The sequence below is a fragment of the Spermophilus citellus genome (genome assembly GCF_964194105.1).
Source record: "Spermophilus citellus genome assembly, chromosome: 17".
Taxonomy (NCBI): Eukaryota; Metazoa; Chordata; class Mammalia; order Rodentia; family Sciuridae; genus Spermophilus; species Spermophilus citellus.
This window is the reverse complement of record NC_138199.1, coordinates 25,306,722-25,323,708: the sequence shown is the minus strand read 5'-3', so window position 1 is coordinate 25,323,708 and position 16,987 is coordinate 25,306,722. Positions and strand designations below refer to the sequence as shown.

Below are 16,987 nucleotides of genomic sequence, written 5' to 3'. Positions count from 1 at the left end.
ACCTCAAGAGGTAGAATGCTCCTGGGTTAAATTTCCAGTAACAAAAGAAAAGGGAAAGGGAAAAACAGTAATCTTACAGTAGAGAAACCTGATCAACACTACTGTAAACCAAGTGATCCAGATTTAAAACCCCAGTGCTGTCATGGAAATGAATACTATGTACCACTGTTAAAGGATGAAAAGCACCTCATGTCTATGGTATTCTTCCTGAAAATCCATTACACCAGTCTAATCATGCAGAAAACATTAGACAAGTCAATTTAAGGGAAATTCTACAAAGTGAGACCTAAAAATTAAACAAAATCTAAGAAAGTCTCACAGACCAAGGGGGGCTAGGAAGACATGTCAGACAAATGCAACATAGCATCCTGCAACATAAGAAAGGACATCCAGGTGAAAAATATGGAAATCCAAATAAAGTATGGTTTTAGTTAGTAATGATGTATCAATCCTGGCTCGTAATTGTGATAACTGTACCACACAAATTTAAAATATGGGTGTAGAGTATATAGGAACTCTCTGTACTACTGTGTGGTACAGTTATCACAATTTTTCTGTAACTCTAAAACTGCTTTACAATTAAAAATTAAAAAAAAAAAAAAACAATCATCACAACAAGGCTGGAGGATGTAGCTCAGTTGTAGAGCACTTATCCAACAATGCACTAGGCTCTAGGTTTAATCCCCAGCATCCCCTAAAAAAGAGCCTACCACACAGTTGCTCCCCCAACAGCTATGTAATATGTTTTAGAGGCTGAAGAGGGCAGCAGCACAAAACCCTTCCCCTGCACCACTGCTGCCCCTGCAAGAGTTAAATAAAACCAAACTGGGTAACAACAGTTTTTTTCTGTTTGTTTCCACCAGGCAAAAATTAAGGGCAAAAGCAGCAGCAAAGGCGTGATCCTAAGGGAGAGAGGCAGAAACAACCAAAGAAGTCATTGAAAATAATTTTTCCCTGGGGGAACAACTGCACCTTAAATGGTCACAGCAGTTTGAAAAATGTTAGCAAACCTAAAGTCCTAGACCTCTATTGAGGACAACATAAATCACCCTATGCATTGCTAAATACAGAGAGAGAGAGAGAGAGAGAGAGAGAGAGAGAGAGAGAGAGAGAGAGAGAGAGAGAGAGAGAGAATACTCTGCATATATATAGTAAAAGTTATTAAGACCAGAGTAACATTTTTCTCTACACCAGCCTTGAAACTGATACTTTAATTATAGAATCTTAAAGCACAGATGATGAGAAATAGACACTCAAAAAAATAAAAGGGCTGGGGATGTGGCTCAGTGGTAGACTGCTCCTGCTCCTGAGTTCAATCCCCAGAGCAGGAAACAAACAAACAAAAAAGCAAAATTGCTTAATAAGGTAACCTGCATTTGGAATCTGGTTATATCATGTACCTGCTAAATAAACTTGGTGGCGGTGATGGTGGGGACCTCTTGGGCTGAGGTTGCCTGCTGTGCAGGTGCAAAACCCCAGGTTAATTATAAACACCACACAAACCATCAACGACCATCACCATCATCATAATTTTTAAGAAACTAAGGTTTCTTAAAAAGAATTAAGTATATAAAATAAATTTTAAAGCCAAGTGTGGTAGCACACACCTGCAATCCCAGCAACTCAGAAGGCTGAGACAGAGAAAAATCACAAGTTTTGAGGCCAGCCTCAGCAATTTAGTGAGGCCCTAAGCAACTTAGCAAGACCATTTCTTTTTCTTTCTTTCCTTTTTTTTTTTTTTTTTGTACCAAGGATGGAACTCAGGGGTGCTAGACCACTGAGTCACATCCCTATCCCTATTTCGTATTTTATTTAGAGATAGGGTCTCACTTTTGAGTTGCTTAGCTCCTCGCTTTGCTGAAGTTGGCTTTGAACTCGTGATCCCCTGCCTCAGCCTCCTGAGCTGCTGGGATTACCAGTTTAGCAAGAACACTTTGAAATCAAAAATAAAAAGGGCTGGGGGTGTACCTCGGTTGGCTAAGCACCCCTGAGTTCAATCCCCAGTACAAAAAAAAGGTTGGGGATATAGCTCAGTTGGTAGAGTGCTTGTGTTACACACACAAGGCCCTGAGCTCAATCCCCAGCACCACAAAAAAAAAAAAAAAAAGAGAGAGAGAAAATAATTTTTTTTTAATTGCTATCACTAGAGTTGTGTTCAGACTGTTTTTGTTTGGTTTTTTTTGTTTTTTTGTTTTTTTGGTTTTTTTTTTTTTGGTACGGGGGATTGAACTCAGGGGCACTCGACCACACTGAGGCACATCCCCAGAACTTCATATACTATTTATATCTGCAACAAACATGGCTGGTTGTCACTCACTATTTACTTTTTTTTTTTTTAAGAGAGAGAGTGAGAGAGGAGAGAGAATTTTTAATATTTATTTTTTAGTTCTCGCGGACACAACATCTTTGTTGGTATGTGGTGCTGAGGATCGAACCCGGGCCGCACGCATGCCAGGCGAGCGCGCTACCGCTTGAGCCACATCCCCAGCCCACTATTTACTTTTAATCTGTCAACTTTATCTTTGTTTTATCATGCCAAATGATTCTAATTAAAGTTTTCTCTATACTGATAAATGCAAAGATATTTTAAGCATATAACCAACCTAATGCTCTTAAGAGAGCCGAAATACTGATTCTGCTGTTATCCAAGTAGCCTTTTTCCTAAGAATCCTGCCTAATCTCCCCATCCTCTCTCAATATTAATCCCTCCTTCCCAGTGCTACTTTCTGTTTTCTGAAAATGCGTGTGCCCAGCAAACTCATCTGTATTTATAATACTGTATTATAACTTTGTTTACATAGTATTGCCAAATGTAGCACTTCAAGAAAGGGATAAGAGGGGCTGGGGATGTGGCTCAAGCGGTAGCGCGCTCGCCTGGCATGCGTGCGGCCCGGGTTCGATCCTCAGCACCACATACCAACAAAGATGTTGTGTCCGCCGAGAACTAGAAAATAAATATTGAAAATCTCTCTCTCTCTCTCTCTCTCTCTCTCTCTCCTCTCTCTTTAAAAAAAAAAAAAAAAAGAAAGGGATAAGATAACCTTTTATTCCGCCTTTCTCAATGCAGCTGCATTCAGGGCTCAATAAAATTACGTGAATTTTCTATCCCAAATTATAGATTTCTGTTTCAACTTCCTATTTCTTCAAAGTGTTAATAATGACAATTATGCCGCTGTTTTTAACTATGAATAATAAGTTTAAAAAAGGAGTTCTCTATTTGAAAAAAAAATGATAAGCTTCAGTTACAGGTAACAAAAAAACAGGTAAAAGGCATTAACAAGGATGTGGAGAAATTATCATCATTCCTTGTATATTGCTGAAAGGATTTGTAAATTGATGCACCTCTTATAAAAAACAGTAAGGAAAGTCATTAAAAATTAAATAGGGGCTGGGGATGTGGCTCAGTGGTAGAGTGCTCGACTAGCATGTATGAGGCCAGGCCCATAAGGGGGGGGGGGGGAAGAGAGGGGGGAGGGAGAAAAAGAAAGAAAATTAAATGGAAGCCAGGAATGGCAGTGCACACCTATAATCTCAGAAATTTAGGAAGTTGAGGCAAGAGGATCCCAAGTTCAAGGTCAGTCTCAACAATTTAGGGAAGGCCCTAAGAAACTTAGTGAGAATTGTCTCAAAGTAAAAGGGCTGATAATCTGGGTTCAATCAGTAGTACAAAAAAAAAAAAAGAAAGAAAAAGAGGGAGGGCTGGGGATGTGGCTCAAGCGGTAGCATGCTCGCCTCGCATGCGTGCGGTCCGGGTTCGATCCTCAGCACCACATACCAACAAAGATGTTGTGTCCGCCGAGAACTAAAAAATAAATATTAAAAAAAAAAATTCTCTCTCTCTCTCACTCTCTCTCTCTCTCTCTCTCCCTCTCTCTCTCTCTCTCCTCTCTCACTCTCTCTTAAAAAAAAAAGAAAGAAAAAGAGGGAAGGAAGGAAGGAAGGAAGGAAGGAAGGAAGGAAGGAAGGAAGGAAGGAAGGAAGGATGGATGGATGGAGGAAAATGAAAGAATGAAAGAATGAAGAAATTACAAATAGAACTACCCAAAGTAGGTTAATTAATTGTAACAAATACAACATTCTGGTGGAGCATGTTGATAACAGGGAAGGCTATGTATGTGTGGGGCAGGAGGTATAAGGGAAATCTTTCTAACTCCCGATAAATTTTACTAAGAATCTACAACTGCTCTAAAATTTATTAAAATGAAAATAGAACTACTGTATGATCCAGCAATCCCACTTCTGGGCATATATCCCAAAGAAATCAAAAGTAGGGTCTCCAAGAGATATTTGCACACACATGTTCATAGAAGCATTCACAAGAGCCAAGAGGTAGAAGCAACCCAAATATCCATCGCAGGTGAATGGATAAACCAAATATCATATACTCATAATAAATTACTATTATTTTTTAAACATTCCTCACTCAGGTTCTATTTATTTGTTTGTTTATTTGTTTGTTTAATATGGTACTGAAGATCGAACCCAGGACATTACATGTGCTAGGCAAGCGCTCTACCACTGAGCCACAATCCCAACCCCTCATAATAGATTATTATTCAATCTTAAAAAGAAAGGAAACCACAGAGCATGGGGGGCATATGCCTGTAATCCCAGTGGCTTGGGAGGCTGAGACAGGAGGATGGCGAGTTCAAAGCCAGCCTCAGCAAAAAGCAAGGCGTTCAACAACTCAGTGTAGACCCTGTCTCTAAATAAAATACAAATAATAGGGCTAGGGATGTGGTTCCGTGGTCAAGTGCCCCTGAGTTCAATCCCGATACCCCAAAACAAAACATGGATGAACCCTGAGGACATTATGCTAAGTGAAAGGAGCCAGTCACAAATACTGCATGATTCTACCACACAAGGTACCTAAAATAGAAACAAAGAATGAGAGGAATGGAGGAGCGATTTAATGAGCACAGCTTCAGATTTGTACAATGAAAAAATTCTGGAGGTCAGTTTCACACCCATGAATTGACTTAAAATAAAACTGCCTGATTAGCCAGGCACAGTGGTGCACACCTGTAAATCCCAGTGGATGAGAGGCTGAGGCAGGAGGATCCCAAGTTCAAAGCCAACCTCTACAACTTAGGGAGGCCCTAAAAGCAATTTATGAGACCCTGTCTCAAAATAAAATACGAAAAGGGTTGGAGATGTAGCTCAGTGGTTAGACACAATCCCCAGTAGCAAAACAAAAGAAAACCCTGCACGATTCATAATGGCTGAGATGGTAAATTTTATGTCACTTTTAAACCACAGGAGAAAAAAAGAAAAATGGCTTAGTGCCTCAATAAATTGCTGAGGCTGGTCTCAAACTCGTGATCCTCCTGCCTCAGCCTCCCAAGTCACTGGGATTACAGGTGTGCACCACTGCATCTGGCTCTTCCCATCAGTTTTTTTATTGTTGTTTCTTTTGTTTTTGAGGGACTGGACTGAACCCATGGCCTTATGCATGCATGGCAAGCACTCTACCAACTGAGCTCTTTCCCCAGTTCCTCTTCCCATCAGTTTTAACTAGACTACTTTTAAAATAAAAGTAGTCTTCCACCTATACAAGGAAACTAGGTAAGAAAAACCCTGAAGTTATCAATAAAGAAATAGTGTGAAATGCATTCTGCTGTTATATACAACTAATTAGAATTTTTTAAAAAAATTTTAAAAAGAAACTGTATGTAAGGGAGGAAGAATACCCAACCACATAACTTTTTGTTGTCGTCTTAATCTTTTCTGAAAAATCCGGAGGTTTAACAGCTTGCTGGGACTCCTTTTCTGATGGTCTATAGAGCACCCCCTGCCAAACACCCACCTGCCTCTCAAGAAAAACTCAAAACTCAAGCACTTAGCTGCTGCCTCTGCCACCTGCAGAGCAGAAGCTGACATAAAGTTGCTGAAGCTGGCTTTGAACTTGAGATCCTCCTGCCACACCCTCCAGAGCAGTTTGGGGTTTAGGCCAGCAGGAACCACCAGGCTGTAATATCTTATTGTTTCAATTTGCATTTCCCTAATGTCTAATGATGTTACATCTTTCTATTTGCTTATTTGCCATCTGTGTGTCCTCATCAGCAAAATGACTATTCATGTCTTTTGCCCATTTTCTAAATGGATGGGTTTTTTTTTTTTTTTTTATTGTTGGGTTCAGAGATTTTATGTATTGTAGAAACAACTCTTTGCCAGATATGTTCTTCCAACCTGTAACTTGTCTTTTCATCCTTTTAATGGGGTCTTCCACAGAATAAATGTTTTTAATTTTGATAATGTCCAGCTTATCAGTATTTCCTTTTATGGATCACACTTTGAGAGTCAGTCATGTCTAAAAACTCTTCACCTAGAGAACGCTTTGTCTTTAAATAGAAACCCTAGTAAGTATGTCTTACATAAGAAAAAGAAAATGATAATGCAATTAAAGTGTATGCACATTCAAAAGCAAATCAAAACAGTGTCTCCTCAAATAAATGGCATTTTTTAAAATGTTTAAACTTTTTAAACTGTTATTTAAAAGCAAGCTTGCTCGGGCTGGGGATGTGGCTCAAGCGGTAGCGTGCTCGCCTGGCATGCGTGCGGCCCGGGATCAATCCTCAGCACCACATACAAAGATGTTGTGTCTGCCAAAAACTAAAAAATAAATATTAAAAATTCTCTCTCCCGGGCTGGGGATGTGGCTCAAGCGGTAGCGCGTGCGTGCGGCCTGGGTTCGATCCTCAGCACCACATACCGACGAAGATGTTGTGTCTGCCGAGAACTAAAAAATAAATATTAAAAATTCTCTCTCTCTCTCTCTCCTCTCTCACTCTCTCTTTAAAAAAAAAAAAAATTCTCTCTCTCTCTCTCTTTAAAAAAAAAAAAAAAAAAAAAAAAGCAAGCTTGCTTTATAAGAGTAAAGTAAGCAGGGCATAGTGGTACATGCCTGTTAATCCCAGCAACTCCCAAAGCTGAGACAGGAGAATCAGAAGTTCCAGGGCAGCCCCAGTGAGACCCTTGCCTTAGTGAGACCCTATCTCAAAATAAAAAATAAAAAGGGATGAGGTGTGGCTCTTTGATAAAGTGCCCATGGGTTCACTTCCCAGTAACCCCACCTCCCCTATCCCGCAGAAGAGTAAAGCAAAAACAATTGCCAGGTAAAAGTTTAAATGAATTATTTGTCACTCATACTTTGAAACATATCTTTAACCAATAGAAGGGTAGGTAAGTAAAGCTAAGAAAAGCAGAGAAAGAGCAGTATTAAGTTTTTCTAAGATTTAGAAATGGATATAAAATGTAAAAAAAAAAAAAATTCCATTACAAAAAGTATCTTTTCACAAATTTTAGAGGACATAACTTCATAAAGAAAGGTCTACATCTCTACAACAACGGCAAATTATAATTTTTTTCCAGAAGTTTCTCTTAAGGCCAGAATCTATCAATGAAACAAGCACTTATAAAAACTCCTGGTTTGTTCAAATGAGTCTATCCTACAACAGGGAAAAGTTGAAATTGCTGTATTTTAACAATTAAATATTTTATTTTCTAAAAATGCATTTTATTCTTTTTTTGTTTTTCCTGGCAGTGTTGAGGATTTAACCTAGGGCCTCCCGCATACTAGGCAAGTCCTCTACCCAGAACCACACCCCAGCCCTTTTTATATTTTTATTTTGAGGCTGGGTTTTGCTAAATTGTCCAGTCTGGCCTCAAACTTGTGATACTTCTGCATCAGCCTTCTAAGTAGCAGGGATTAAAGGTATTGTATCCACAACCAGCCTTGTTTTATTCTTCTTTTTTTTGTACCAGGGATTGAACCCCGGGGGTGCTTAACCCCCGGAGCTGCTAGGATTACAGAAGAGTTCTTCCATGTCCAGCCTCATTTTATTCTTTATTCAGTCATTTATGTGTTAATACAAATAATTCATGCATTACAAAATTTGAAAATGTTTCCTCTTTCTCATTTGTACTTTTCTATATCTGAAATGCAATTAAATTTTTATATGACTACACTATGTTTACCTTGTCAAGATTACTTCCAAAAGCACATACTTTCTCTGAAAAGTTATTTTCTAAAAACCAATGAAAAATTATATCAGAAGAACCCTTGGAGGTTCTGATATCTAAATTCTAACAAAAATCTAAATTCTAACAAAAGTATTATAATAAGTTAGAAACGCCAAAATATTCATCCTAAATTGATCTGATTACATTAAAATAAAAAGAGCACTTGATATTTTACTTGTTTGAAATAAGGACTCACCCACACGAGTTTACCTACCAGAAGATGGCATACCCTCCCTGCCACAGCACAGTTTTACTAAGAACAAAATAATACAAAGAATTGAAATTCATCTTGAAAGTGCAGTCGCTCTTCACCTACAAAATGGAAGTCAAAGGATTCAGGGTAGAGTGTCTGCTCAGCCTGATGGGTTCAATACTCAATACCTCAAAAAAAGGGGGGACGGGGTCAAAATGATGCTGTGGTACATATTTGTAATCCCAGCTACTCAAGAGGTGGAGGCACAGTAGTATCCCAAGTTTGAGGCCATCCTAGGCAGATACTGTCTCAAAATAAAAAATTAGGCTGGGCACAGTGGCACACACCTGTAATCTCAGTAGCTCAGGAGGCTGAAGCAGGAGGATCCTGAGTTCAAAGCCAGCCTCAGCAAAAACGAGGTGCTAAGTTACTTAGATGCTAAGTAACTCAGTGAGACCCTGTCTCTAAATAAAATACAAAACAGGGCTGTGAATGTGGCTCAGTGGTTGAGTGCTCCTGGGTTCAATCCCCAGTATCAAATAAATTAAAATAAATAATAAAATGGGCTGGGGTATAGAGCAATGGTAGAACACCCCTGAGTTCAAAGGACCACAAAAAAAAAAAAAAAAAGGCAACAACAGTAAACAATACAGGAGTGATTGCTGGGTTATCAGACTTTCCACACTAGACATCTCTAATAATAAACAAGGCATTTAATTTCACATTTGTATGTAGAAGTATCACAAAATATCTGTACTAAAGTAAACTGTACAATAAAACTATATGCTTTGGTACCACTTTATAGTAAACATAGGAGTGTACTAATACACTGATAAAAACTTACAAATTGTAGAGTTCAGTTCAACATTTAAATATATTCAACAGAGCTAGGGCTAGGGCTGAGCCATAGTGCACTTGCCTGGCATGTGTGAGGCACTGGGTTTGATTCTCAGCACCACATATAAATAAATAAAATAAAGGTCTATCAACAACTAAAAAAGATATTTAAAATAAATAAATGTATATATTCAACATTTTAAAAAATAAATATATATATTCAACAGTATTTTAGATTTAGAAAGTGTGGTTGTCCAAAACAAAGATTAATATAAAAAGTATGCTTCATTTGAAGTATTTTATTTAGGGAAAGTTAAAACACCACATTATTATTATTTTTTTCTTTTTTTTAAGATTTTTTTTTAAAGAGAGAGTGAGAGAGGAGAGAGAAAGAGAGAGAGAATTTTTTTTTAATATTTATTTTTTAGTTCTCGGGGGACACAACATCTTTGTTGTTATGTGGTGCTGAGGATCGAACCCTGGCCGCACGCATGCCAGGCGAGCGCGCTACCGCTTGAGCCACATCCCCAGCCATTTTTTTCTTTTTTTAAGTTGTTGATGGACCTTTATTTTTTATTTAATTATATGAGATGCTGAGAATCAAACCCAGTGCCTCACACATGCAAGGCAAGTGCTCTACCACTGAGCCATAACCCCAACTCCAAACCACCAATTATTAAAAACTAAATTTCATTATATTAGCAAAGCTATTCACTAAATGACAAATTATTTACTTAGTCATTTACTTCTTAATGTTAAAGAAAATTTTTTTTATTCACTAAAAAGTTACCAGGTGCAGTGACAAACACCTATAATCCCAGCAACTTGGGTGGCTGAGACAGGAGGGTCACCACATTGGAGGCCAGTCTCAGCACCTTAGTGAGGCCCTCAGCAACTTAGTGGGATCCTGTCCCAAGACAAAAAATAAAAAAGGGTTAGGAATGCAGTTGGATGGCAAAACACCTCTGGGTTCAAATAAAAATTTTCACTAAAAAGTTAAGGCTTTTTTAGATTCTATAACAACACAATAATTGAATAATTCCTTGATGTTCCTTCAACTTCAGGAAATGTAAACTATACAATACCACTCCCAATGAAAATGTTTGCTTGATTTATGCTTTTCTGTAACACTGTATTCAGTACTATATGCAGTATCTGCATTATTTCTGTATTACTGTTAATGATTTCTGGATATAAAAAGTACCAACTTCTGTTAAGTAACTAGTAATTTGATGCAATGTAAATTTACTTGTAGGATTCCTTCCATTTCTAAATATGTGGATTATCAACTTCTTTTAATTTTTTTTTTTGGGGGGGGGTTGTGCTGGGGATTGAACCCAGGGCCTTGTGCATGCAAGGCAAGCAATCCACCAACTGAGCTATATATATATCCCCAGGCCAACTTTTAATATTATACCCCTATCACACATAATATTCTACTTCATAGAGTAATAATCAATTACTCTATTCTGCTTAGCTAAGATTATTATTGTTATATAGTCTAGAAAGGCCAATAAGAAATATTAAATCTTTCTAACCCCTCCATTCTTTGAATGGCCTATGAATTGCAGAGCTGCTGATGAAAACACATAACACAAAACTTGAAACTGGGGTCCCTTGTAGGTGATCCTCCAAGGGAGAAAACAGGGCACCTTACAGTGCGACTCAGACCACCAGCTTAACATTCACCCTCAAGTGCTACTTTAAAAACTGGATTCCAGCCGGGTGCAGTTGCACACATCTGTAATCCCAATAGCTCAGGAGGCTAAGGCAGGAGGATCTAGAGTTCAAAGCCAGCCTAAGGAATGATGAGGCGCTAAGGAACTCAGTAAGACCCCGTCTCTAAATAAAATACAAAATAGGGCTGGGGTTGTGGCTCAGTAGTTGAGTGTCCCTGAATTCAATCCCAGTACCACCCCCCACCCCCAAAATTGATTCCAGTCAAGTACTATGGTAAATGTCTACAAACCAAACACTGTCTCAAAATAAAAAAGGCCGGGGATGCAGTTTAGTGATGAAGCACCCTGATTCAATCCCCAGTACTAAGTGGGGAAAAAACCTGGATTCTAAGGCCCCATTAAGACATACTTAGTGATAATATTTGGAGATGAGGCCAGGAATCTATTTTCTACAGACTTCTCAAGTAATTCTATTGTATACCAAGTCTGAAAAACACTTCATCACAACCTGCTTACATAGGTGGCCAGGAAACTGCAGATCTTGAAATTTTCCAGATTTACTTTCAAATGTACAACCAAGATTTCTACTGTAAAAGAAGCCAAATTATTTTACTGTTAATGCATAAAGGAATTCTTCCTAGTTCTAGAATGTCTATGAAAATATGGAATGCCTATGTATGCCTACGAAAACATAACTAATGAAAATCTTAAAAAAAAAAAAAAAGCTTAAAAAAGGGTCTTCTTATTTCTTAAAACTGCTCTTCATAATAAAATTTAGTATGATCAATGTAGGAAACGAGTTGAACTAACCCCAAATTTCTTCTCCATTAAATGTCAACATCAAAAAAAGCTTGGTGCTACCTTCCTTCAGTCTATGACACAAATTCAAAGGCATCTTCCCTGATTCTGCAGAATGTTGACTTTAAGTTGACAATGACTAATATATATCTTTTACCTTAAAACTCTCAGGCCAGGAGTGTACCCTCAGCACTAGAATTCTTGTCTAGCTTGTGCAAGGCCCTGGGTCCAATCCAAACACCACAAACACAAAAACACTCATAAATTTAGTGTGTATTATTCTGTACAATAAATTTTATTAAGATGAGAAAACCAATTTGCGTAGTTACTGGATAAATTAGTTTAAAATAACCTTTTAAAATCTTATTTCATGATTGTCTCAGTTATTACTTCCTTACAAGCAATATGCACAATTAAAAAACAACTCTAAAAACAGTCTCTAAAATAAGGTCTTCATTCTAGCAACACCACTAACAGTACCTGTGACCTTAGGCAAATTATTTAACCTCTCTAAACCTCTATTTCCTTTTGGGGGGATTAAATGAGATAATACATGTTAAGGACTCAGTACTTGGTTTATGTCAGTCCTCAGTAAACATTAGTCCATATATATGTATATAGGAACCTCTCTGGGAGACACACAAGTGTCAATGATGGTACCTTCCATGAAAAAAAAAAAAAAAAAACATGGGGAGAAAAGACTATATATTTTTGAATTCTGTATTTTAACTAGTGCTTATAAATTAATTTTTTAAAAGAACTTTTTTAAAATTGAGCTCCTGTGCTGAGGAATTTCTTAGTGTTTAACTTATTGCATTGCAAAAGTTGAACTGCCATTACTGAATTTGCAAAGGAGTAAGTCATAATCTAATAATACCACAAAGAAATATACAACCTATCTTATTTCATGAATCTGTTTTCTTACTTGCTTTACAATTGCCATAATGGCCTTCACTAAAATAATACCTGAACCCACTGTTTCTCAATATGGGATGATTTTTGGAGATACTTGGCAATAGAGACATTTCTGTTTTCACAACTGGGAATATACTACTGGCATCTAGTGGGTAGACACCAGGAACACTGCTAAACAACCTATAATTCACAGCATAGGCTCCCACAACAATAATCAGCCCAAAATATCTTGGTACTAAACTTGAAAAAACTCTGCAAACCCAAGTAAACCATTTTGCTTGATTCTGAAAGTAACCAAATCTTCATTACAATGACAACACGTCTGATAATTTCTCTCAGGTAACGAACTAAAATCCTTACCACTGGCAGACTAAAGGCAAAATAAAGAAGTCACTGTTGACCGCTCATGTTGAAAGTTTCTGAAACTCTACTTCTGGAAGGGCTTACAGGTTTATGTTTTCCACTTAAATAAATACACTTCAAGATTTTTAAAGCACTTATCATCAAACCTTTCAAAAGTTCACTATAGGGCTGGGGATGTGGCTCAAGCGGTAGCGCGCTCCCCTGGCGTGCGTGCGGCCCGGGTTCGATCCTCAGCACCACATACAAACAAAGATGTTGTGTCCGCCGAGAACTAAAAATAAATATTAAAAAATTCTCTCTCTCTCCTCTCTCTCTCTCTCTCTCCCCCTCCCTCCCTCTCCTCTTTCTTTAAAAAAAAAAAAGTTCACTATAAGTAATTTCAAGAGATTATAGTTTTTTGAGGCTGGGGATGTGGCTCAAGCGGTAGCGCGCTTGCCTGGCATGATTGCGGCCCGGGTTCGATCCTCAACACCACATACCAACAAAGATGTTGTGTCTACCAAAAACTAAAAAAATAAATATTAAAATTCTCTCTCTCTCTCTTAAAAAAAATAAATAAAAATAAAAAAGAGATTATAGTTTTTTAATTCTTTCCTGTTTTCAAGTGATATTTGAAGAAATATAAATAGACATATTCCAGTCTACATGCTACTAAAGTAAAACAAGGGCTTTATTTTAAATAGTTATCAAGTCTTTCAAAATAAACTTGATGTTTCTAATTCCAATTACACTGCTTTGACCTTCTGTTCCATACATAAACATCCTTCAAAAATTTAAGAAAATATTAAGGGCTGGGGATATAGCTCAGTTGGCAAAGTGCTTGCCATGCATGCACAAGGCCCTGGGTTCAACACTCAGCACCACAAAAAAAAAAAAAAAAAATGGTTCTGATTAAGAAAGCAAGAAAAGTTAATTAGAGTTAGGTAACTTTACAATGAGGCTTGAAAAATTACAAAGTAAATCATTCTTTCCTCTACATTAAAGTATTTTTTAGTGTGCCCTATCAGAAAATCAACCATTCATAAAGAGCACTTTGAGAAATGTTTTATCAATATTTGAAATATTGTTTTAAAAAAAAGAATGCAAAACTAAAGCAAGTTTTCACTAAAATCTGCAACTGGTTCACAAATAGCAAAGTTCTGACATACTGCTACTGCTAACACTGCTATTAGTCATATTTTACTTTCTTAGTAACTGCGAAACTTCTTTTGCACCTTTTAAAATGTATATCTTTTCCATTATGTAAGAGTTGAGCTTACTCAGGAAGTTGAAGCAGGAGATTACAAGTTCAAGACCATCCTCCCAACTTAGGAGACCTCCCAACCACCACACCTCGGGCTCAAAAAAAAGTCTGGGATCTTAGCTCAGTGGTAAAGAGTTCCTGTGTTCAATCTCTTGGGGGGGGGGGGGTACTGCTTTAATATTTAGTATTTATTTATATTCAGTAGTTCACCATATTAAAAAAAAACTTATCCTGATTAAAGAATTCTTAGGAAGACAAAAGAAAACCTTCATTCTTTTCTTAAAAAAAAAAAGACATAAAAAGGGCTGTTTGCAAATACAAGGTGGAAGAAAGTTGCTATACTTCTACTGCTGCTTTTCTAACACACTATTCCTGGTGGGTATAGAATCATTAGAACTTTTCCACTCACTTCAAGCCACTCCCCCTGACCATCTAGAACTTTAATACTAGTCCAAACCTGCTTGCTCATGGTCTAATAATAAACTTAATTATACAATCTGTAACAGCCCCCAACAACCTTTTCCTTAAGAAGCCACAAAGGTGATTTAACTAACACCTCAAACTCACAATCCATTTCAAAGACAGATTTCTTCATTGCAGCCTTAAGTTTCTACATCCAGGGTTAAGGGAGTCTGGCTGCAGGATGAGGGGGAAGATCGCCTGAATCCGGACTGACATTACGGGGCGTTGGACAGCAGGGGTAACTGCTGGTTCATCTCTCTTTAAATCTGGCAGCACGTGGGGCGGCATTGTGAAGCCACCAACTCGCCACCCCCCTTTCACTCCGCACACGTAGGCCTCCAGCGCGCATGCTCGGCTCACACAGTCCTAGCAGAGTAGGAGCCAACCCCCTGAAAAGTCAACCTGGAAGCCGCAAACGGCCGGAGGCCGGGACAATGGGGGAGGGGGACGCACTCTTCCAGGCAGGATGACCGGGCCGCCGCCCCTAGTCGGAGACTGCGAGCGCAGCCCCGGGGGTCTGCGAGCCTGCGCGGGAGCCTGAGCCGCCGCGAGCACAAAGCCCGAGCCGGCCAGCGAGCCGCTGTCCCCAGTGCCCGCTCCTACCCTCCCCCAGCCGGGCGGCGTAGCCGGAGCCGGTGCCAGGCGGAGGCAGGCGAGGCGGCGTCCCGCAAGCCGCTGGGTTCCCGGACACCGCGCGCCAGCGCCCAGGCCGCCCCGGCCGCCGCTTTTGTTGTGGGCCGTAACTCCGTGGACCCGACGCTGCCCGGGGAGAAGTTTTGCGCGTCTCCCCGATCCGGCCTGGGTTCAGCTCCTATCGCCCACTCTTGGCCCCAGTTGCCCTGCACCGCTTGGACTCCAGCGTCAAGGACTCACCGCCGCGCGGGGCCCAGACGCTCCAGCTACCCCAAGGTCTGGCGGCCTCCGCCGCACCTGAGCCTTGGGACCCGCCCCTCAGAGAGGGTCAGTCAGGCCCGGGATCCACAGCCCCTCCCCCGCAACGCCCCACCGAACAGTGGGGGAGGGGGCGATCACCCTCCCACTCCCGGGGCGCCAGGCCCCGTCCGAGGACCAAGGCAGGGACGCGTCCCCGCCCCCAAAACCCTCTGAAAGCCAGGCAAGAAGTGCTGGGCCCGGCTGGGACCGAGCCCGTGCTCCCCGCCCTCGCAGGCCTGGACCCCTCGCCGCCCGGCCTCCGGCCGAAAGGAGGGAGGAGGCAGTGGGCACCGCTGTCCGCGATCGCGGCCCGGCCAGGCGCCCCGCCGCCCGCCTGCTCACCTGCCAGCTGTCTTCGCAGTAGCAGCGCCGACTGCAGCTCCGTCATCCTCCCCGCCAAGGGCCCGGGCTGGCGCCGGGGCTTCCGAAGGGTTAGGGACAGGCTCTGGGGGCGGCTGGAGCTGGGTGTGCTGAGGAACACGGGCCCCGCGACCGGATCGCGGAAGCCAAGGGAGGCCGGGCTCGGGCAGCGAGAGCGGCACCTTGCCGGTGCGGGTCCACTCGGTTCGACTCTTCTCACAGCGCCTCAAGCCCGGAAGGGGAGGGTACCCGGGCCGCCGCGGCGCGCACTGGGACTTCGCTCGCCCGCTTCCCTCCTTCAACCCGCCAGTCGGCCCCACCGGTGCCTTCCCCCGCCACTGCCTCACTGCGCGCAGGGCCGCTCCGCGCAAGCGCGCCGGGCCTGCCTACTTCAGAAGCTGCCCGCCCGCTAGCCCGACCCTCTGGCTCCCTGCCCCGCCTCCGGCAGTGGAGCTCCGCCCCCTGAGCGCTGTTGCCCCGGCTGCCGCCATCTTGGGAAGGTCCACGCCCGGCTGGCAGCCAAACCCTCAGCTAGTAGACGCCCCGCGGACGCCATGACAAAGAGGTCGCAGAGGGTCAGGACGCCACCTCTAGTTTGAAGCAAGTGGTTTGGGAGTAAAGAGGCCAAAAGAAGCAGTAGTTGTCTAGTTGTTGGCGAGTATCCATCAGCAATCAAACTCTACACAGATGGTGTGCGAATTAATCATTGTTAGAAAGCCGAACTTAATACTGATGTTCCCCATTTTAAGCAACTATCAAAACAGGGAGTATATACTGATAATTCACTTTTCATGAAGAATACACAAAAAGATTCTTGAAATAAGGAAAATGTTGTGCATTTCATAGTATAAAACCATTAAATAAATCGATAATAACGCTCCATTGAGTAGGGTGAGTTAAGACTAGCAAAATCTGACATGTAATTCAAACTGGCATCCAGAAAGGAACCTACTATGTAAAATCAAGGTGTGAAAGCCAAGGTTTAGAAAAAAACCTTACTCTGCCCTATGTCCTCTTCCCCATTCTAGCAGTGTTGTGCCTTTTGAAAACAGTCTCAAAGAAATGGAACAGAAGAACAACCAACAGTATGACAGTTAAATTTCTATGTTCATTCAACAAATGTTTATTAAACCCCTACTATCTATGTACTTGGACTATAGAAGACAGCTCTGTTCCCACCCT

At 40.9% G+C, this 16,987-nt stretch overlaps 1 protein-coding gene across 3 annotated transcripts in view; it reads right to left on the bottom strand.

Moving 5' to 3' along the window:
* UBE2G1 (ubiquitin conjugating enzyme E2 G1) overlaps positions 1-15,970 on the bottom strand; it is a 96,584-nt gene extending 80,614 nt beyond the window's left edge. The window contains exon 1 of one of the 3 annotated variants that reach the window (XM_081272938.1): positions 15,788-15,970. In XM_081272938.1, coding sequence (XP_081129064.1) covers positions 15,788-15,833 — 46 coding nt within the window. In that variant the 5' untranslated portion in view covers positions 15,834-15,970. Of the gene's footprint in view, positions 1-11,541; positions 11,642-15,787 lie in introns of those variants that run through there. The other 2 variants (XM_081272937.1, XM_081272936.1) reach the window with 2 other exon arrangements.
* Between the last annotated feature and the right edge of the window lie 1,017 nt (positions 15,971-16,987).